This window comes from Stegodyphus dumicola, chromosome 3 (genome assembly GCF_044657685.1).
Source record: "Stegodyphus dumicola isolate Sdum_Otavi_A_Nest chromosome 3, ASM4465768v1".
Lineage (NCBI taxonomy): Eukaryota > Metazoa > Arthropoda > Arachnida > Araneae > Eresidae > Stegodyphus > Stegodyphus dumicola.
Genome location: NC_140770.1, coordinates 12,876,898 through 12,899,990, shown reverse-complemented (window position 1 = coordinate 12,899,990; position 23,093 = coordinate 12,876,898). Strand labels below are relative to the sequence as shown.

At 33.5% G+C, this 23,093-nt stretch overlaps 1 protein-coding gene across 1 annotated transcript in view; it reads left to right on the top strand.

Annotated features, from left to right (window-relative positions):
- The window catches only part of LOC118196540 (UPAR/Ly6 domain-containing protein crok-like), a 43,844-nt gene extending 21,012 nt beyond the window's left edge, over positions 1-22,832 (top strand). Inside the window, exons 2-3 of the mRNA XM_035368002.2 lie at positions 11,348-11,506; positions 15,256-22,832. Coding sequence (XP_035223893.1) covers positions 11,348-11,506; positions 15,256-15,476 — 380 coding nt within the window. The 3' untranslated portion in view covers positions 15,477-22,832. The remainder of the gene's footprint in view (positions 1-11,347; positions 11,507-15,255) is intronic.
- Positions 22,833-23,093: the final 261 nt, after the last annotated feature.

The following is a 23,093-nucleotide window of genomic DNA, read 5'->3' as shown; positions in this document are numbered from 1 at the left end:
TTACATTATTTCCTTTACTTGCAGAAGGAAGTAAAAATAGACATGAATCAATGGAGTAAGAAGATTAACAATTCTGTAATAAATAAAAATTCAGTGGGATATTTCATTTGCTGTAAAAACTCTCCCTTAAAAGAGGAAATGTCATTACTGTATATAAGAATTGTATTTTAAACTGAATTTATCGAGAATAACTCTCAGAAAAGCATAACCTCATATTAGGAGTTATTACATTAAGACTATTATACTAATATTAACAGTATATTAAGCATCAAGCAGGAAACAAATATATTTGAAAGATAAAGCATTCCTCACACAACATTTTTAAGATACAGTGAAGGGTAGAATGGGGTCGAAGTTCAAACTAAAAAATAGGATGGTTCACAATTCTCTGCGGGGTTTAGAAAGCTACATTATTAAAGTCGTTTATATCAGTATATAAAGAATCTCTCGTTTACGCACATCAGTATATAAAGGTGGCATAGGTGGCATAACGCATTGACAGAGAAAAAATGCAACCTCTGTTAGTCCAAAGACCTGAGCACCAGACGTGTAGAAGACTGACTCAGCTCATTTGCCTGTAGGTGTTTAGCTGGTGTAGCGATTTGAGAACAGTCAGATTTTTATTTTGGGTAGCGTAAATAAAATATTATTTTTACTGAAGGATAGGTGTTAAATTACACAAGTTGAATTTTAAGGTAAGTTCAACTGCTTATCATAACAAAGTAGTTTGCTTAGCAAAATAGTCCGTTTACATAGGAAACGATAATCACTTGAGTTCAAAGTCCAAACAGAGGTAGCGGAGAAAAAGTCCGGCTACGCTTCTTTGAGAGTTTCTTTTTCCGCTCTTGACAGAGCTTAGTAGCGACTCGGGACGAGCCGTAAAATACACAACAGAGAAAGGGGCTCTCTAAAGCTTACTAGCGACTCGGGAAGAGCCTTAAAATACAAGAGAAAGGCTCTCTCTTCTCTACGCAACGACTGCGTATTCTTCAGACTAATCTCTCTAATTATTTTCACTCACTGCTTTTATGTCCAGGTTTTCTGGGCGTGTCTTGTGCGTCTCCTGCAGTGATTCGCTAATCGCCTTTTTCGGAGCATTTCTCCATTGGTTAACAGGCGCTGATTTGTTCTCAGATACTGTCTTGACAGCCTGAGAAACTGAGATTTTCCGTGGGAAAATTCAGAACGTCTTTTTGGGAGGTCTATCTAAATTATTTCGAGAAACAGGCAGTTGGCGACAGTCTATCGCATACACACAATGGACACTCCACAACCCGTGAGAACTTGTATGAAAGTTTTCTCCTTTCGTAAAAACAATATGCTTTCCGCACTTTGCTGGGGGTCACGTTCGACCTCAAGAATTCGTAAGTGTCATCAGGGTGGTCTTCTGGCGCCCATTTGAAGTCTCCTTTTCCCAGACTTCGTGGGAGTCCGTGGGAAAATAGCTGAGGACGTTACACTGGGTATAGTGGAATGGCCTTCACGCCCTTGGGTGACCCTACCAGGAGAATACTCTCCAACATGTAGTTCACCCATTCCAACCAGTGACAACCCTCGCCACGATGAGGCAACCTACAAGACTAGAGGAGGCCTATGTTAGTTTATGACTTTTTGAAGGTGAATAAACTCGTAGACCTCGTCTATCAAAAGCTGGACTCGAGGATTAGTAACAACAGCAACAACAGTATATAAAGAATCTCTAAGTAATCTTCCTGTTCTTCATGCAGTTTATATGTTCTTAAGTTGTGCATGGTTAACGACATGACAAACGGCAATCCCAAGCTGAGATTCCAGCTTAACACGTCCCGAGACATCAGCTGTTACACTGCTTGCTGAATTTCTCAGATAATCTAAATGATATGGTAAAGTGAGTTCGGACATAAGATTCCTTCAGAACCTGGTTAATTCCTGAGACACAAGATTTCTTCAGAACCTAATTAATGCCAAACTAAGATGCCAGCTTAAACGTCCCGAAATGTCAGGATTAGTGCCAGCTTGCTACTTTTTTGCAGATATTCTTAATCACATGGTAAAGTGAGTTTGGACATAAGATTCCTTCAGAACCTGGTTAATGCCTGAAGACATAAGATTCCTTCAGAACCTGGTTAATGCCTGAAGACATAAGATTCCTTCAGAACCTGGTTAATGCCTGAAGACATAAGATTCCTTCAGAGCCTGATTAATGCCTGACACATAACATTCCTTCAAAACCTGATTAATGCCAAACTGAGATTCCAGCTTAAACTTCCCGAAATGTCAGGATCAGTGCCAGCTTGCTACCTTTTTGCAGATATTCTTAATCACATGGTAAAGTGAGTTCGGACATAAGATTTCTTCAGAACCTGGTTAATTCCTGAGACACAAGATTTCTTCAGAACCTAATTAATGCCAAACTAAGATGCCAGCTTAAACGTCCCGAAATGTCAGGATTAGTGCCAGCTTGCTACCTTTTTGCAGATATTCTTAATCACATGGTAAAGTGAGTTTGGACATAAGATTCCTTCAGAACCTGGTTAATGTCTGAAGACATAAGATTCCTTCAGAACCTGGTTAATGTCTGAAGACATAAGATTCCTTCAGAACCTGGTTAATGCCTGAATAAGATTCCTTCAGAACCTGGTTAATGCCTGAAGACATAAGATTCCTTCAGAACCTGGTTAATGCCTGAAGACACAAGATTCCTTCAGAGCCTGATTAATGCCTGACACATAACATTCCTTCAAAACCTGATTAATGCCAAACTGAGATTCCAGCTTAAACGTCCCGAAATGTCAGGATCAGTGCCAGCTTGCTACCTTTTTGCAGATATTCTTAATCACATGGTAAAGTGAGTTTGGACATAAGATTCCTTCAGAACCTGGTTAATACCTGAAGACATAAGGTTCCTTCAGAACCTGGTTAATGCCTGAAGACATAAGATTCCTTCAGAACCTGGTTAATGCCTGAAGACATAAGATTCCTTCAGAACCTGGTTAATGCCTGAAGATATAAGATTCCTTCAGAACCTGGTTAATGGTGGTGTGGTGTGGTGGTGTATTTAATTATGGCAAAGCACACTAGGGCTATCTGCCTAAGGGGAGGCATGCCTTTCGTGGAGGACTTTCTAAGGGAAACTGGCTCGTATACACGTTATGCATGGGGAAAACCACGAAAACACCCATGCAGCCAGCCCGTTCGCGGGATTCGAACCTCGAACCGAACTACCAGTGTTCAGCGACTTTACCGAACCTGGTTAATGCCTGAAGACATAAGATTCCTTCAGAACCTGGTTAATGCCTGAAGACATAAGATTCCTTCAGAACCTGGTTAATGCCTGAAGGCATAAGATTCCTTCAGAACCTGGTTAATGCCTGAAGACATAAGATTCCTTCAGAGCCTGATTAATGCCTGACGCATAAGATTCCTTCAAAACCTGATTAATGCCAAACTGAAATTCCAGCTTAAACGTCCCGAAATGTCAGGATCAGTGCCAGCTTGCTACCTTTTTGAAGATATTCTTAATCACATGGTAAAGTGAGTTTGGACATAAGATTCCTTCAGAACCTGGTTAATGCCTGAAGACATAAGATTCCTTCAGAACCTGGTTAATGCCTGAAGGCATAAGATTCCTTCAGAACCTGGTTAATGCCTGAAGACATAAGATTCCTTCAGAGCCTGATTAATGCCTGACGCATAAGATTCCTTCAAAACCTGATTAATGCCAAACTGAAATTCCAGCTTAAACGTCCCGAAATGTCAGGATCAGTGCCAGCTTGCTGATATTCTAAATCACATAGTAAAATGAGTTCGGACAAAAGATTCCTTCAGAACCTGATTAATGCCTAACAAAATCCGGCCTAAATCGCTACATATTATTGGGCATCTTTATTACTATTGTTCCTCACAAGCTTTTTTTTTCCGTCATAAAAGCAAGAACAGGCTCTGGAGTCGTTATGACTAAGGTCCAAATCTTACATAATCGGGTCGTGCTTTGGGCTGTGTCACAGAGAGTGGAGGTCACGGAAGAAGAGGGCAGCCATCCCCAGAAGAATGCCTAGTCTAGAGATCCAAAGAAGTTTAGCAATGAGTTAAGCCTTCAAAACAATGTGCAGAACCACTTTCTGTCGAAGTTCTGTCTGTTTCCTGCAATTGTAGCATTAGCCACTGTTGTAGCTCGGCCTGGTACTAGATTGGAAAGAACGCAATTTGGGTTTGCATAAATAGATAGCTTTATGTTCGTTTTCGTATTCTTATATATAAATATTTTCTTTTGAGATTTTTGCAATTAACACTTTTAGATTGCTATAGAAAAATTCCGTGGATTTTTGTTCGGAACTGTTAGTTTATCGTCAAGTTTAACACGGGGTGTAAAATTAACAATTTGGGTATTTTTTGGATGTATTTTACTTTTTTATTTTTATAAAGGTAAGAAAACGGCTGAGGCTCAAAAAAGGAAGTACGAAGTTTATGATGTTGAATGCTTAACAGAACGCATGTGTCAGAATTGATGTATCACACACAACAATTGAAAATCACATGTCTTGGATTCGTTATGAAGCTCGATATTTCGGTTCCGCATGAATTGAAAGAAATTCTCTGAGCGCAATACACTTTAATACTATTTACTTAGCACTTGATTAATATTTGCTATACGCGTCTCAAATGTAATGCAGTCGTCTGTTTCTTAAAACAAATTGTCGCTGCTGATGAAAACTCGATTATCTACAATAACATTAATCAAAGAAGATCATGGTCAGAGCACGATGAATCAGAATAAATCATATCGAGAATTAAATTTCATCAGAAAAAGATCATGCTGTCCATTTGGCGGGATTACAGAGGTGATGTGTATTTTGAGCTGCTTCCAAATAGCCAAACGATCAATGTTTACTGCCAAGAATTTATGAAATTGGAAGAAGCAAATCAAAGAGAAAAGGAATCGTGTTCCACCACGCCAATTCGAGGCGTCACACATCTTTAGCAGCACATACAAATTTATTGGTGCTTGGCTGGTAAGTGATGTCGCACCCCTTCCCCCCATATAGTCCCAACCTTGCACCATCGAATTATCATTTATTTCGAATTTTACAAAATTTCTTAAATGGTGAAAAACTTTAGTAATAACGATGACCTCAAATCGCATTTGGTTAAATTTTATTGCTGATAAAGAACAGAATTTCTATGAGCGCGGAATCACGAAGTTACAGAAAGATGGCAAAAGGTCATCGAACAGAATGGAAGATATTCGATTAATTAAAGTTCATTTTTGGTATAGAAAAAACTGTTGCCACCCAATATTATCGCCCTGTATTATATTTGAAGAAATTAAATAATGAACAATCTGCGTAAATGTATGTATGTCCCTCGCATTGTGATAAAACAACGGTGCCTAAAGACATCAAATTTTGAATGGCGTAATCCTACTGCGAATATGGGCATGTGGAAGCCCAAATTTGAAATTTGAAATTTGTTTTATTATAGATTTTATATTTTGTAAAACTTTAATGAATTTTTGATTAACAATTTCGAAGATTTCAAAGCGAGCAATGGCAACGTTGTAAAGAAAAAATGTTTTTATCTCCAGCGCGTGAGATTGTGTATCGGAAATTCTAAACATTGGCTCAATTTAAGATTATTTTGCGATATTGCTGTTGAACTGAATTTTATGATGTAAGTGCGAATATGATATTTAATAAATAAAGGTAACACACAAAACGTTAAAAATAGCCGCTTTGAACGTAATTTAAAATCTGAAACCTTTTCCATTTTCGTTTTTTTATTTTTATTTTTTTTATTTTAGTAAAGATGGCATAAAATATGTTTGTTTCAGTTAAGTAAAATAAGGAATTTAGACAATATCGAGCGATGTAATATCGAGCGATGTTTGTTTGACTGAACACGTAACCCAATTTCAGGTAAAGAAAAAGCCTTAGAATTAAACCCCTAAGGTGATAGTTATTTACAGCTAACGAAAATTAAACAAATAAAAATGAAGTCTAGTTTTTTCTTTTTCGATTAAAACAGCACGTATGACCAATTTTTAAGCAACTAAAACTGTACGATAACGTATTAATAAATGGAATGTGAGAAATGCGCGTGGAAGGTTATTGATTGCAATAAATTATTTTTTATTACGAGAGATTCATCTGAATAAAATTAATATATCTTAAAATATATCCTATTTTTTATTACGAGAGATTCATCTGAATAAAATTAATGTATCTTAAAATATATCCTATTTTTAAATATTTTTTATTAATTAAATCATTGAAAAAATTAAAAATCTAAAGTCTATGGTGAAGTACGTAATAACGGTGGTTAAAAATTCTTTATCAATTATAATAATATTACAAATGTTCTAAAATGATCAGTTTTTTTTATTATGAATTAAATATATTTTAAAATACAACAGTTAGATATATTATTAGAAATAAAATGAAGATCTAAATTTATGAAAATTTTTTTATTACTTTTAAATAGTTCAGTGTGTTAAAAAAGTTAGTTTTAAAGGTTAAAAATCAAAAATCGTATCGAATGGCAACAATGTGGAAACTGGTTAGCTTGGCGTGGTAAAATAATATCTTATATTTGGCGCAATGAAAACACTTCCCGAGGTGGTTGGAGTCTAAATGCATGGTGACATAATACCATGTAACGTAACATATAAGTAAAAAAAAGTTAGAAAGGCTCTGTAGACTTTTAAATGTCAACGAAATTAAGGTTTAAATTATTAAGAATAGGAAAAAAAAAATCTGAAAGGTTTCAGATTTTAAATTACGTCCAAAGGGGATTTTTTTAACGTTTTGTATCTTACCTTTATTTATTAAAAATCATATTCTACGTACTCAAACTATAACATTCAGTTCAATAGCAATATCGCAAATTAATTTTAAAATGAGTGTATGTTTAGAATTTCCGATACAGAGTCTACTGTATCCCTGGAGATAAAAACGCTTTTTCCCCCTAAGTGTTGCCATTACTCGCTTTGAAATCGTTTAGTTTTTTAATCAAAAATTCGTTGAAGTGTTACAAAATCTGAAATCCATAATAAAACAAATTAGGGGGCTTCCACATGCCCATATTCTATGGAAGATTACATTATTCAAATTTGGATGGCTCTAGGTACCGTTGTTTTATCACAATGCCAGAAACATACATACATTTATGCAGATTCTTCATTATTTAATTTCTTCAAATATAAGACAGAGCGATAACATATGGTGGCAACGATTTGAAAAGTGATACAGCCTTTTAAAGTTTTCAACGCAAAATGTCAAAATAAAATTAATAGTCCTTCAGGGCCAATTGTCCCTTTTGACTGAAAAAGAAAAGATAATCTGAAAAGTTTTTAGATTTTAAATTACGCCCAAAGGGACTTTTTTAACATTTTGTGTGTTATCTTTATTTATTAAATATCACGTTCTTCGCACTTAAACCGTAAAATTCAGTTCAAGAGCAATATCGCAAAATAATTTTAAATTGAAGATATCTTTAGTATTTCCGACACGCAGTCTCACGCGCTGGAGATAAAAATGTTTTTTCTGTACAACGTTGCCATAGCTCACTTTGAAACCCTCGAGTTTGTTAACCCTTTCCAGCACGCTACCTTTTAAAGTTGAAGTTTCGTTTATAAAAAAAAAAAAAAAAAAAAAAAAAAAAAAAAGGTAGGCAGTCTAATTAGGCCTAGAGGAGTACACAAGTAACATTTTGTGAAGATAGCACTTATCGTTTTAATTCTGTGGGTGTGCCCAAAGTGGACACACTGATTGAATAGAGCTTCGAAAAGAGTGCTGAAACGAGCATTGTTGTCCAAGAACTGACCAATGAGATGCGGAGAAACAAAGAATACAGTTGTCTTAGATTATCGGTGAGCCCGGTCTGAGCACACCTAGGGTTCGCCGTTTGATTTTAGGCAAGATTTCAAGGTAAAAATTTAAAACTAATATAGAATAAGGAGATTAGCATACAGCCAAAAAAATAACATAGAAATTTCTTTTCCGAATTATTAAATTTGATTCCACGGACTAATAGAAAGAAAAGTCAAAGTATTAGAATTTTTTTCTTAATTAAAAAAATAAAGGAAGGACCTTTTGCTTTGATGGTAACCTTATTACCAGAATTCTGAAACAGAACCCAGTGTGTGCCTGCACCCGTACGTGCCAAAATGTAGCTCTAAAAATAGATTCTTTACCGAAAGGCCAAACGCCCAAATTTTTGTCATTCGTTGGATGTATCGATCGTCCGCGAAGGTGTCTGGGGCTGCCGTTGCCTAGCAACCATTGCGTCTGCACTTTACCTGGGGAAGGATTTTGACTGAAATAGCTTGGAGATTAACTACGAATCCAGAGTGTATTATATAATAGTGCCAACACCGTGCTTTAGAATTGTAATATAATATACTGAGCAAAACTGAGATTGCAACACCAAGAAATACTGCAGCAGTTCTGACGTTTATGAACATGCTTGCGTAAATGATTAATAGGAAAATGGCAGATTTGAGAGAGAAAGAATAAATTTATTACCTTTTGTAAGTGAACCTTTATACTAATAGTAATCAAGGTTGTCGTTGGAGGTTTGGCTGCACTTGGTCAACACTGAGGAGGGGGGACAGTCTTTGACTTCGTTCTCTTTGTAGGTGACTGCTTGCCGGTCGCTTCTGATTTGTGATCCATAAACTTTGTGTGCAATTTTGTCCCCTCTGGGTTGACGGGGAGGTTATGCCTTCTTGAATCGTCTGTAGGTGTTGGGTCATAGCTTCATATTGCCCAGGTCTGGAAGTGCCTCCTTCCTAAGTGGGCTAATATGAAGCGGCTGCACCACTTCTAGCAATGCATTTCGCTATCTGTTTCGGCATTCAAGTATATAAATGTCATATATGCTTTCGATAATCGCTCGCCATGCTCCTTTGACCGTTAAAAATATCCGATATTGTTTGAAAAGGCTCTAAATAAGCCCGTAGATCCAACCTGATAATATTTCAAGCATTTTCAAGTACCTATATGTCTGTGGATCTACGTTACCATGGTAACTTGGTGATATTTATTTAGTAGGCGCTCATTTGAGAAATGCGATTGATACTTGCATGCAGTTTCTACATTCTTAGAGTCTTAGGCAGTAATTGTTAGATTTTCATCAGCAGCTTCAAACGAGACTGCCTAGGGTAGCTAATAGTCATTAGATAATCAATTTACGTACTTGAGTTGTGTTTCACAAGTCATATAAGCCACACAAATCAATCACTCATCCTTGAAGCCAAAGAAAAAGCTACATTCCAGATATTGGGAGGCCATTCTGCATTTCCATTATATGGGCATGGTACCAATTCAAGGGTGAGTAACGATTAAGTGCAGTCAGTGGTGGCATTATTTTAAGAAATGTGACTACTGCTTGCATGCAGTTTTCTGCTGAAATGCGCCATTGATTCTTAATAAAAATGCTACAGATTTTAACAGTTCGTGAGCATATCGAATAGCTAGGAAAGAATTACAAGCCATGTAAAACTGATTCTAAGAAAACCATCTACCAGTAGTGAAAGGTATGCATGGGGCAGAAAACGTTGAAAGCGTTTGGTTTATACCATTTTACGTTCCAAAAAGAAATGCAGAAACATATAGAATTTTCAAAATTCTTTTTCAGTTTTTATTTTATTTAATAGTAAAGATTCAGTTTCATTAACGGACAGCTGCAAATACTGTTTTATTTTAGAAGAAAAGAGAAATATTTGTGTGGTTTTCCATACTTTTAAATTTTTTATCCCAAAGGGTGTTAGTTCCGAAGGCTATTAATTTCGCTTTGGCGTTCGTTCACAATAACTGTCGGTTCACTTGTCAAACTCTTGCCACCAAATATTACAGCTGCGTATTATATTAAAAAAATTAAATAATGAAGAATCGGCATAAATGTATGTATGTTTCTCGCATTGTGGTAAAACAAAGGTACCTAGAGCCATGCAATTTTGAATAACGTACATTTCCACCCGAATATGGGCATCTGGAAGCCGGATTTTGGTATTTGTTTTATTATCTATTTCATATTTTGTAAAACTCTAACGAATTTTTGATTGACAAACTCAACGATTTCAAAGCGAGCAGTGGCAACACTGCATTGAAAAAAATAATTATCTCCAAGGCGCGAGACTGTGTATCGGAAATTCTAAAGCTATGCTCTTTTTAAATTATTTTGCGATGTAATTGTTGAGTTGAATTTTATGGTTTAAGTGGAATATGATATTAAATAAATAAAGACAACACACAAAACATTAAAACAAGCCCCTTTGGGAGTAATATAGAATCTGAAAATTTCCAGATTTTTTTTTCAAAAAATATTTTCGACCAAAATTAAATTGTGCCTAAGTTCATAGAGTTCTAATAATTTTGATGGGCAACATTGCTGTCTTATACGAGTTGACGATTTGCCATTAACAATCAGTAATCAGTCATCCTGTGCAAGTGTTAGTCTTTTTATATAAAAAGTAGATTCCCCCTCCGCAGTGTACATGACTGTGAGATCAGTAGTTAAGTCGATAAAGATTGTAGAACGAACGTTTTATATGTGTGATCAGGAGATAAGATTCGAGAGACGTTTTCTTTGTATCTCCTTAAATATATCATGTCTTATGGTGTAGTTAGCTGGCTAGTTACCTTCTAGGTACTTACGTATTATGCCCTCGACCGTTATAGTTATTTCCGCCAGAGCTGTGAAAATCTAAAGAAACTGATATATTTTTATATAATTAACGACTAGTATCACACTGGCTTTGTTTTTGCGCTTCATAAAAAGGCATTCGTCGATTTTTGCTATTTTGTTAAGCCCTCCGATTTTGACGGAAGCTTTCTTTGTGATGCTATAAGTACAAACTTTCTGCATGCAATTGCTCTAATCTGGTACTGTTTTGTTGACCAGATTCAGCTGAATATCTCGTACCGACTGATACACACTGTTTCGATGGTAGGATCTCATATTTTTTTTAAATAATCAGCTGTTTACGGTTCTGTAGAAAAAAGGTGCCAAATTTTGAATCATTTGTTTCAAAATGCCAGGGAGAAAATATAGCATTAACAGTTAATTTATATCCTTGTTCATAAACACAAAAGAGGCTTATCAAGAATCAATCGGGGTTTATTAAACGAAAGCAACATATAATTGTGAGTATGCTGTTACGTCGCGCTTGTCCATAATTGGCGCTAAATCGCGCTGCTTGGCGACAGCTTCATAGTTGACGGGATAATACGTAAGTATCTTAATTTTTAGTTAAAGGCTTTGGGGGCTATGTACGCTTGGAATGAACACAGTACGCCTTGGGCTGAGTAAATTCCCTCACATTTGCATATACTGTGATTATTTATTTTGATTAATGTCTCTGTTTCAGGCTTTGCTATCAAGTGTTGGGAATGCAATTCTCGCTATGACAGAGACTGTGGAGATCCATTCAATAACGCGACCTTCGCCCTTACAGATTGCAACCAGAGGAACCTCGAGCACTTCCCTCAACAGCAGGCTACTGTGTGTCGGAAAATCCTCCAGAAGGGTAAGGTTTATAATCGACTGGATTCTTCCATCTGAACAGACTTCAAGTTTGCACTTACAATTGAAATTTTTAGTTTGCTTGTCTTTTCTCCTGCCACAATTTTAACAGGCATTTAAGAAGACGCAGTAAAGGTTTGAATATAATAGTTATCAAATGACATGTATACGAAAGAAGAAACTTCTGATCACGACACTCGAGGTTCCCTAGCTTCGGTCACAAAGTTGATTAAAAAATACTTTTTTTACTGTAGTAATCTTGGCGAATTGCTTTGGCAAACACAGTTTATGGATTAGCCGTATGTCATATACTAAATAAAGCATAACGTTAGTACAAATGGTGTTCTGAAATTACAAAAAAGTTTCTCAACATAGGTACACTGTGCAAGAAAAAAAAAAAAAAAAAAAAAAAAAAAAAGAGCTTTTCTATATCTCCCGTTCTACTGCGCCGATTGACTAAATTCAAATTGCGCTTTCCATGTCTCTAACTGTCGACTTAAAAGTAACAGACTTAAGTACACAGACGGTATAGTGGTTAGGGAAGCCTGACTGAGATACCGAAGGGCCTGAGGTCGAATCCCGAAGAATGCATGGATGTAAAATTGCCTGTGCCTTCATAGGAGGTAATGGTGGACACCTATTAGGTGCTTCCACAATATTAACCACCACTTCTGGCCTTAGGAGTGGCAAGTGCCTGCCATTGGGAAAAGAATTAGTTTTGAAGATCAAATAGAATCTTCCTTTTCAGTTGCGATTGATAATTGAGACAAAGAAGAACGTACACTTACCCGAGAACAAAGAAGCTTCGAAGAATTTCTAACCACATGTTAAGAAACAAAAGGCGTAACGTTATCTACTAATGAAAAAGTGAACTAGAAGCGGCTAAGAACTAGGAGCCTTTAACCAGTTAAGTGTGATTGACGAGTATACTTGTTATCGAGAAGCGACACGATTTTGTGTATTGACGAGCATACTCGTCATGCGTATATTATGTTAATGAAATGGAAAGATAAGAGGGAGGTTTATTTAGTAAGTACAGTACATAATGACAACGTAATAGAAACAGAGAAAAGAAAAATAATAACAAAGAAACCGGAGCTAGGGATTGATTATAACAAAAAAATGGGTGAAGCGATGGAATTAGCCTAGCGTACTCCACAGCAAGAAAACGACTCAAAAAGTACTACAAAAAGATATTTCTCTATTTCTTAGACACTATGCGTCTGAATGCATTCATATTATATAAAAAAATAATGGAACATTATCGCGTATCAACTTTTTGCTCAAATTTATTGAAGACACTTTTGCGACATATCCAATTTATAGAAATAAATCGACACAAACTCGGCCATTTAGACCTAATATAAGCCGATTAGGCAAGAATCATGTTTCGGATTATATAGCTGGAACATGGAGGAAAAAAAAAAAAAAAAAAAACCTATGCGAAGGTGTTCGCATTTCTACAGACGGTAAGATCAGGAAGGAATCGCGTTACTGGTGGTCGATTTGCAAAGTCCCATTGTGTATAGTACCCTGTTTCGCTGAATAGCACTCCACAGCAGGAATTTAAATTCTTACTTTTATATGTATAATATTTAATTTAATTGATTGCGTTTTTAGTTTAATATGTATGTAATATATGCTTACGTTAACAAAATAAGTCAATATTAGTAATAAAACTCTCAATTTTATAAAATAAACCCATCTTTTTCATCCAATATCTTACCAGATACTCGTCATGGTTCGATTCTGGCGACACAAAACAGTGCGCACTCTTAAACGAGAGCGCCACAGTTAACTGGTTAAAGGCTATCGGTAAATAATGGTTAGGATGAACGTATTTCAATGCTGTCGCTGTCATTTCGACAGCCCTCCTCCCTAAATGCAACAATTTCGGATGTTTAACTTATCCTTCTAGAGTAAAATGTACCTGAACTGGCGGTAGAATGTTCCAGGACATTTCGTCCACAACTATTATATTTTCGCGGTGGATTACTGAGCACATTATGCAGGGTTATTTTCTAAATTTTAGATTCATATTCTTTAAACCAAAAAATTATTAGATTTGTTAAATGATTTTAATAATAAATCCCATATTCTAAAAATATATTTACAGATTTCATCTCATAGATTGGTTTTTGCTGTTTTTCTTTGCAATTTTTTTATTAACTGTTTGAGACAATTGTTGCTACATAAAGGCATTTCCGACCCCATAAATGATTACTTCAAAGAACAGGCCGAACACTAAGAAAATTTGAATTTTTTAGTTTTCACTAAGGACAGCATTATCGAAATAGCTAGGATGGAGAACTATGGAGTCAGAACTACTCAAACGAATGCTGTTCTTTAAAAAAACTTATTCTTTGCTGAAAAAGAGAAATTCAGGCGGCAAAATTCTCTTGAAAATAAGTAGGTTATTTTAAACCTTTTTAAAAAGTTTTAAATTCAAATCTCAGCGCACTCGGTTGACGATGAAGGTCGTGGATTCAATTGCTGAAATTGTAACAAAGCACTGATTGGACATGAAGACACCAATGACTGCGTTGTAAACATGTACTGTTGGTCATATTCCCGATGCAAGACCTAGGAAAATGTGAATATTTTAGCTCATTGAGCGTAAGAGAGTGGCCATTCAAGTTTCCGAATTTAAACCAATGAGTAATGCTTAAGTGTCCCTGTCAAATTTTGGCTCGCTAACAGCCTCTAGCTTCTTTGACTATTTAAGAACAGAATTCATTGACAATTTAAATGAATAGTCATTTACTGAAAATTTAAACAAATAATCTGATTATAAAGTGTACCTATTCAATTTCAAGTTCACATATTTCACACCGAAAAAAAGTTTTGTTTATAAATACTAAACTTAAATTATCTCATTTTTCAGTGTAATTGTACGGCATGGAAAAAAAAAGGGGGTTGATCCCCTATTTGCTTTTCTTACCTCTGTGTATCTGTTGCCTGGAAACTTTTTCTTTGTAAAACATTTTCATTCTTTCAAGGAAATTAATTGTCTTAAATTCTGGACATGGGCAGACATGTCTTAAGGGGTGTTGGAACCCCAAAATCTTCAAAAAATTGTGGTTTCGGATTTTTGCATTTTCAAATTCTATACACTTTTATCTTTCTAAAAATACCATGCCTTAATCTCTATGAAAATTAGAACTGTAAAAAAAATCTAGTTTTAATTTGTCATCTACTGCTTTGATCAATGATGATTTTTACATACGAGTAAAAACGCGTTTTTCTCCAAACGTGATTTTTTTATACTCGATGTACCTTTTCTCAGGAACTACTGCTCACAGGTATCTAAACGTTTTATGGCTTATTTATGAGGTTCCCTAATATTTACTGAAATGAGCTCTTTGTAATAAACTTTGAAAAAAAAATTTTTTTTTTATTTTTTTGTGTGAGAAAAGTGCTAAATTCTACTATGCCTAACAAAATATTCTCTAATTTACTCTAAAATTCAAAATGTTTCAAAAGCTCATTTCAGTATAATCAGATAGGTATACTTTAATTACAGAAAAAAATTCAAGCTTGTATCTGCAGCAGATTTTGAGAAAAGGTGCATCAAAAATGGCCAATTTAACATTGTCGGTATAGGTGTTTCTGATACCCCTTAAATTCTCGACATGTCATAAATTCTGGAAATACAGGTGGATTCTAGAAGCACATATTGAAATGTTATTAAGAATTTTATTTTATTTCGTGTAATTATGACTGTAACCCTATTTCTTTTTTCTTCTCGTTTAGTGAGAGATGACTACCGAATCGTTCGTGGCTGTGGCTTTTTGAACAGTGAGAAAGAAGGTTCAGACTGCTTCAAACGAGCCGGCACTTTCAACGTCCTGATACAGTACTGTAGTTGTGATAGTGATGGGTGCAACGCCGCACCTGGCACCTTTAACCCCCACAGCTGGATTGGACTGCTTGCAGGAGTTGTTCTGTCCACCATTATGATGAAAGTCAAGTAAACGGCGGTACTCTTCTTGTAGAAAATGACCATTCGGAAGCTGGCTATGCCAGCCATTATGTTTTTGCAGGCTGCAATTAATAATCTGTGAATGTAAAAAAAAATCAGATACACGTATTTATGTATGCAGGGGTTTGGTTGATAGGACAGTTTTATTGCCAAGTACAATAGTCACCAACGGTTTTAGTCTCAGCCCTTATGTTGGTGACGTCACTGACTTACTGCTTTATTTTAAGTTTTTTTTCTTTTTAACGTTTTCCGTTAAAATGATAACGAATCTAAACGTGTACTGAGATGCAAAAGCTTCCTCCAACTAAACTAAACAAATAATAATAATAGTAAATTTCCCATTTCAACTTCTTGACATAGTCTAAAAATTACTACGTAAATAATCTTTAAAATGCATAACTTATATTCTGCAATTATTATTTCTATTGTAACATCACATCAAATCACGTGATGAACTGCGTAAGGTACTGACGTCGCCTAAAAGTCTGCGCAAGATGAGGATGGACTACCATCTTGTTGGAGGATCTTGTGCCTACTTTTCGCTCACAAGACATATTCGTTTCTCGGTTACTAACAAAAGATCCCCCATTTCACACGCATGGCAACAGCAGTATGGTTTTAGATATATTCGGCATTTCATTACATTAATCGCGCTGTTTCTAGATTTATTTTAGGCAATATGAAACGGTTGCTTTTGGAATACTAAAAAAATTTGATTAGTCGAAAGCGAAGCATACTTAAGAATTTCCTTTCTAAATATAAATAATTTAAAGAAAATTTAGTTCCTATATTCATAAATTTCTATACTTTAAATTAAAATTTCATTAAATTTTACAAAATGAAGAATTTTAGTCTGTAAGTTAAACAGAACGTAAGATCAATATGGTTTCACGAATTATAAATGACTCCATTTTAACAATCCTGATTGCCTCACATGATTGGATGTGAATTGGGAGCATCTTTTCATATACGAGATATAATTTATTTTTGTTAAATTCAAATTTATTTCATTTAGATGTTTGCTGTTATTGTATAATGTTGTTGTTTGGTGAGACTTGCTTGTAATATACTTAAAACTGCCTACAAATGATTAAGACCAAAAACGGTTAAATATCCTTATTATTTTCATCAAAACTTGAATCGAAATTCTTTTGTTTTTTATCACTATTTTAGACTAGGAATGCAGATAAAAGTTCATAGGATTCCTAGAATTAGTGTTTTCATACACACCAGAAATTTACAACTCTCATTTCAACGAAATTTTTACTTTTTGTGAGATTTGTTAATAATTATTTCACATCGTATTTGTATTCTGTACCACCATCACAAATATTCTAATTAATTTTGCCCTTTAACGGAACAGCAGTATTATAAATTATTTTAATTATTAAAATTTTCTCGTAGATCAGTCATGGAACATATTTGAACTAGCACAAACGTCTTCGCGTTTTTTGCCATGTTTCTCTAGGAAGGACCCTTAATCGAGGTTGATTATAGTGATTTTGTCATTTTGTTAGTGATGCAGCAATTTACTAAAACTTCTTTTCGTACAGCTCATTAAAATCATCCTTATTAAAAATATTCGCAAAATAGTTTTTCGTAAATAGGATTAATTTCAGATTTTGCCCAATGATTGCTTTCCTTGATTCTTCTTGCTTTTTCCGAAGTTACTTTACAATGAAAGAATCAATTGAAAAACAATTGTGCACCTCGGAAGAATTTATAATTTACATTATGTGCAACTTTCATTAAAAATTTTATCACTCATCGCAGTGTTAACGGTTAACTATTTAGAATTTTCTAATTTCATGTGTAAAATTTACGACTATAGAATTTACGACAAGCTTACCAAACTTTAATCAACCTTCCTTGAAATATCGTTCCAGATGATCATTTTATGTTCATTGACATAGACATGATATGGAGTTGCCTTAAATGCACATAAAAAAAAAATTCTTCGAATTAATTGATAACGCGCGCACTTGCATATAATTAGTAACTAAAAAAACATTGAGAGACCTGATTATTCTGTGTTACATGTTGTGTGTTTTAGTTTTTTAATGTGAAACCACGTTTGATTAGAAAGATTAAACATTTATTTTTCGTTTATGTAATAAATTCCTTATTCTGGCAAGTGGAAAAAAAAAAGACCTACGATAATTTTTTTCTTGAATTAGTTACTTCTTTAAAGAATTTTTTCTTTAATTCAATGCATTTTTTGGATTTTAAAATACAGTTACTGAAGATTTAAATACCGCTTTACAAGCATTAATTTATGAATGATCACATTCGAATTGGATGCCAAAGAAAAAAAATTATCTTTTATGGTTCATAAACTTTTATGTTCAAATTCTAATGAACTGTGGTTTCTTTTGTTTTGTTATACTGTGAGTGGCGTTTGATATTCTGTCCACTAGATGGAGCTACAGCTACTTTCCAAAAAAACTTAGTCCTGCGAAGAAAATGTTAATTTGCATATATTCTTCGTAGATAGCGCTGTCACATGTAATATAGACGTTCCACTATTTGTACAGTTAACTAGTAATGCAAAGTGTTCCTTTTTCATGAAGTATTCATATTTTTTCCAGACAAACAATATAATTGATTATACCGAGGCGAAAAATATGATTCAAGGAATTTAAAACAAATTAAAAAAATATTTATTTAAAAAACTTTTATAAATATCAATTAAAAATTTTAAAATAATTAAAAATAATACTTGAAGGCTATGAAATGCTAACAAATAAGTGGCTTTTAATTCACATCACTCAGATTCGAAAATATTTTTTACTCATATCAAACTTCGCTGGACAAAAAGCTTTTGAAATCATCTAATAATTGCTCAAAAATAACTTTTTAGTGCTCTGTTGATAAATGTTCTAGGAAAATGTTATAAAACAATCCAAAAATCTTGGAAAAGAATTCTTTTGAACATTAATCCCAAAACTACAACTGGAACTGCAAACAAAACTGCAACATTTCTGGAATTAACTTTTCTCCCTTTAATTTAAAAATCAGCGCTTTTTATATTAAAAAAATTTGGACTAATAAATTAACATTTCATAACTAGGAGTAATGTAAGAACATCTCTACTTTTGAAATACTTTATAAGAAAAATCTATAAAAAACATTACATTAGTAACGGGAGAAAAAGATTTCTAAATGCCGTAAAATTCAAAATATTAATTGCTAATAAATGAAAGAAATGCATTAAATTCATGAAACCTCTAAAAGTAGAGATTTCTGGACTTTATAAAATATTTTATATAATCATATAACTGACGTACATAAAAGCATATAACTGTCGTGTATAAATATTAAAAAGGACTGCTGGTAAAATCGTCAATTCTGGGAGCAATAATTTTGGAATATTTTTCTTTTTAAAAACCAGCAAGCAATTTACATAATAGAATCTCTCATTTTATTAAAAATCATTTTAATATCTTAAGCAAATGACAATATGAACAAAAATTTATAAAGGCTAATAGTATTTTCATAATGTGAATAAATGTTAATTAGAAAGGAATAATTAATTTTGAAAAGTACCTTTACTATAATAATATTAATTATACAAATAATTAATTTTGGAATTTAATAATTCATTTTGAAAAGTAATTTTACTCAAATTTAAATAGACAAGATGGTTTGGTATTACCTGGTTTAGATAAATCGCAGAATTTTTGGTTAAATTTATAAAAACCTGACACGAAATCTGTATTGAAATACATAAAGATTCTGTTGCAACATTTTTGAGCAAATTAATATATGACCTTTAAGAATTTTAAAAACATTCACTTTCTTAAGAACATGTTTTTCGCCTAAAACATGTATAAAATATATAAATGAAGTTAAACCTTTACTGTGTTGATGCTATAAATTGTGTATTATTTTAGTTATTTGTGATGTCATATGCTATTATTAAGTGTTTTTAATTTTTATATGGGCATGTATTATTCATTTATTTATCCAACAGTGAACATGTTACATATAAAAACAGCATGCAGGATGAGGCCAGTAAAAAAAAAAGGAAAAAAGGAAAAAGGAACAAAAAAAAAAAAAAAAAAAAAAAAAAAAAAAAAAAAAAGACGAATATGATGATTTTCCCATTTGTTACGTCATGGCTGATAACGAAAATATTATTTTATTACTAAATTGTAATATCAGTGAAAATTTGCGCAAAGTGTATAATAACATATATGTATTAAATTCCTTATTATTTTACTTTCCTTTCCTTTTAAAGTTTTCTTAAACGCCTTCGAAAATTTTCGCAAAATGCATTTTAGATTTACTAGCTGGAAGTATATATAATATTGGATAGAACGATATATAACAATGTTAACACAAATATAACCATTTACTATACAGCATAATTCTTTTAATTTTGATCGCACAAACTGTGACTATTGCATATTTGTAGTCTCTAGCTGGATTTAGAAATTTGTTTTTATTTTATTATAAATTTCTGGAAGTTAATTTGTGAACAAAGGTAGGAAAAACCTACCTTTTGAATTGCGGATTACAATCAACTAATTACCAGGCTAAAATATTTCGAGTAAGCTAATCAATTCACAAAGACACGCATTTCATTTGCAGAATATATTGCATTCATCACAGTTTTAATTTTAAGGAACAGACGATTTTTTGTATTGTTTTCTTCACTAATGTTTAATTGCCAGAATACCTCCATTAAAAATTTTAAAATATTTATATTTCCTTCGTATTCCAGTGGCAACATAGCGGTTGCCTGAAATATAAAAGCGTAGTTTTTGAAAAAGCAACATGCAAGTAGTCCTGTTACAAGTAATATAATATTATGCTTAAATTTCACGTTGAAGAACTTCAAATAAACAATCAGCAGGTGAAATATAAAAATATTTCCTGCGTTGCTACTTTATTTAATAAAGTGAAATCATATTTTAAAAATGTAATAATATTTATCAAATTATTAAAAATTATTGCTTTTCATGAATTGAAAGCGCAATAGATTTATCCTTTAATGTCGTAATGAATGAAATATTAGACATTCTGTGACTGACTGTGCACGTTTTTCTACACCTGAAGAACATTTTTTTTATGTTTGAGATTCGGCAACAAGAAAAGTGAATTGATGGCGGAAGTGGCACTCCTTTTTCCTTCAGTGGAACTCGCCCAAGTAATTGAGATCGAAAACATAACGCTTTCTTGATACAATCTGGAACAACGCGCGTATGTTTGAAACTTAATTTTCAATTTTGATTTTTGGCTGCGATTTTGTATTTGATTTCTACTCTTCAGGTGTGAACAACGTAGCACAGAAATCGGAAAATACTGACCTTACAATTAATATAATTCTATCTCGGTTTCACGAGAAAAAAACTGTGGCTTCGAAAGCGAACTTCGGTATGCAAACCCGCCTGAAGCATTATAATAAAGAACAGTGTGTATTCGCGTCTTTAATAAAACGTGGTTAGTTTAAAGTGCAACGAAATAGTCAAAGAAATAACGTAATAAGAAATGTTCTCTAATTCGAAAATTGAAATCGTTTGAGTGTTATTTACTGAATTATCACTCATTACAGCTGGAATTCTGGCAGCACGAATTGTAGTGCAGGTTTCTGCGTGACGACCTATTCATTATTTTGCTGGTATATAGCATGATGAGTTATTCTAAATGCTTGGTGTACTTTACAGATAATGATAATTATTTTTCCTCAGTAAAGATGTGATTTGAAAGGTAAGAGTAAGATCCTGGAGTTGAAAGACATTCCAATTTCTGCAACATTGAATGCTGTATTTGTGCATTTTATTTTACATCTACTTTTCTCAAAGACGCGCGACAATGTGTTCTAGCTCTACACATTTCCGAGAGAGCGTTTTTTAACAGCACGCGTTCGATCGTGGCGAGCTTCTTTGTTGGATGAGAGGCGCCATTTTCAAATGCCATAGAATGCCATTTTGATTTACTTTCTTCCCCGTAGTCTTTAGATATCTAGAAATTCTCCTCCATCTCCAGGATCTTATGAGAAAAACTGAGGCTGCAGCATTTTATTAGTATCCAAATTTTATAATCGTCACGATCTTTTCAAGAAATTCTATATTAACTGGGCGAAATCTGCGCCCTAATAAAATGGCGAAAGGTTGTCATAAGTACACTGTTTAGTTAAGCACTTCTTATCATATTGAGAAGCTGAGAAAGAATATGCAAATTCTATACTTGAAATATCTTAATACATAAACTTTAAAGAGTAATTAAATAATTCTATTTTGGTGTGAAAGAATGTTTTACTTCGAAAACAGACAGCTTTTTTGAATTGTAAAGACAAAGGTCTAAGGCTTAAGACTAAGAATTTAACTATAGCTATTTTTACTAAATGAATAACGCGAGAAATATCTGAGTCTTCTAAATTCGTACGTAGCAATGTAAAAGGAATTTTTCATGCTACTGAGATAAACTTCTGTATACAGGACTAACGAAGAAAAATTCTTGATGAATGCAAATATTCTTTCCGATTCGGATCAAGCATTTTAATACACTATTCTATGATATTATCCAGAAAAATTTCCTATTAAATATTCACAAAACTGTTAAATATTTAGAATTTTTGCTACCTTCTAACTATATAGGAAAGTTCTACTGTAAATAACTGCAAACAAAAAAAAAAAAAAAAAAAAAAAAAAAAATTAGTATCTTATAAAATATTTCTACGCTTAAATCAAACTAACATAAATTCTTTCATTCTAGGATTGTTAAATCCACAATGCAATGATAACACTTTTTCTACCCTTGCTTATTTCATATCCGATTTATCCAAAATCGTTATTTCTTTACACAGCTTTGTTTTATTACGTTCACTAGAAAGTCACAGCTATTAGCAAGACATTTTGTCCTTTTTTCCATTTTACTTGTTATTGAATTAAAAGTAAACTTAGAGGAAATATTAAATATCATTATAACACAAAAACACTAGCTGAAAAATTATCACAAAATGTAAATTTTCAGTTTCGTAACACTTTGGAAACGCAGTGAAATTAAACAAAATATCTTTCAGTAATGTGTTAATAAATATCAGAAAATTTCTTACGCATGACCTAACAAATGTGAAACAAAAACTTCCAAACATTTTTTTTGTACTCACTAATTTTAGATTTATCTTCCTTTATGCCTTTTCACTTCTGTATTTTCCAGGTTGTACATGAGTTCCATGTTTGAAATTTGTATTTGTTTATACTCTGTTATTTTAATATGTAAAGGATACGCTTATATTATATCTTATTAAGCGTTTTGCTTCTTTAATCATTTCAGAAAGTTTTGATGATTTTAATGTACATGATACTTGTGTTACTAATTTAAATAAATTGCTTTCAATTTATGCTGATTGAATCTTCAATTGCAAATTCAACTGCTAGCTATCAAAAATGCAACACCATGACGGAAGCATCCACGAAAATTGCAACATGTGTATACCGCGATGGAATATGTTAATGATTATGATTCAGTTCACGCGGCATATCATGGGGGACTGCTGCGTTCTTTACAACTGCTGTTCCGAATAACGTGAAATGTTCTTTCGTAAGAATTTTTGTGTGTCCAGCTTCCGTACACTTTGTAAAAAAACACAAGCATCATTCGA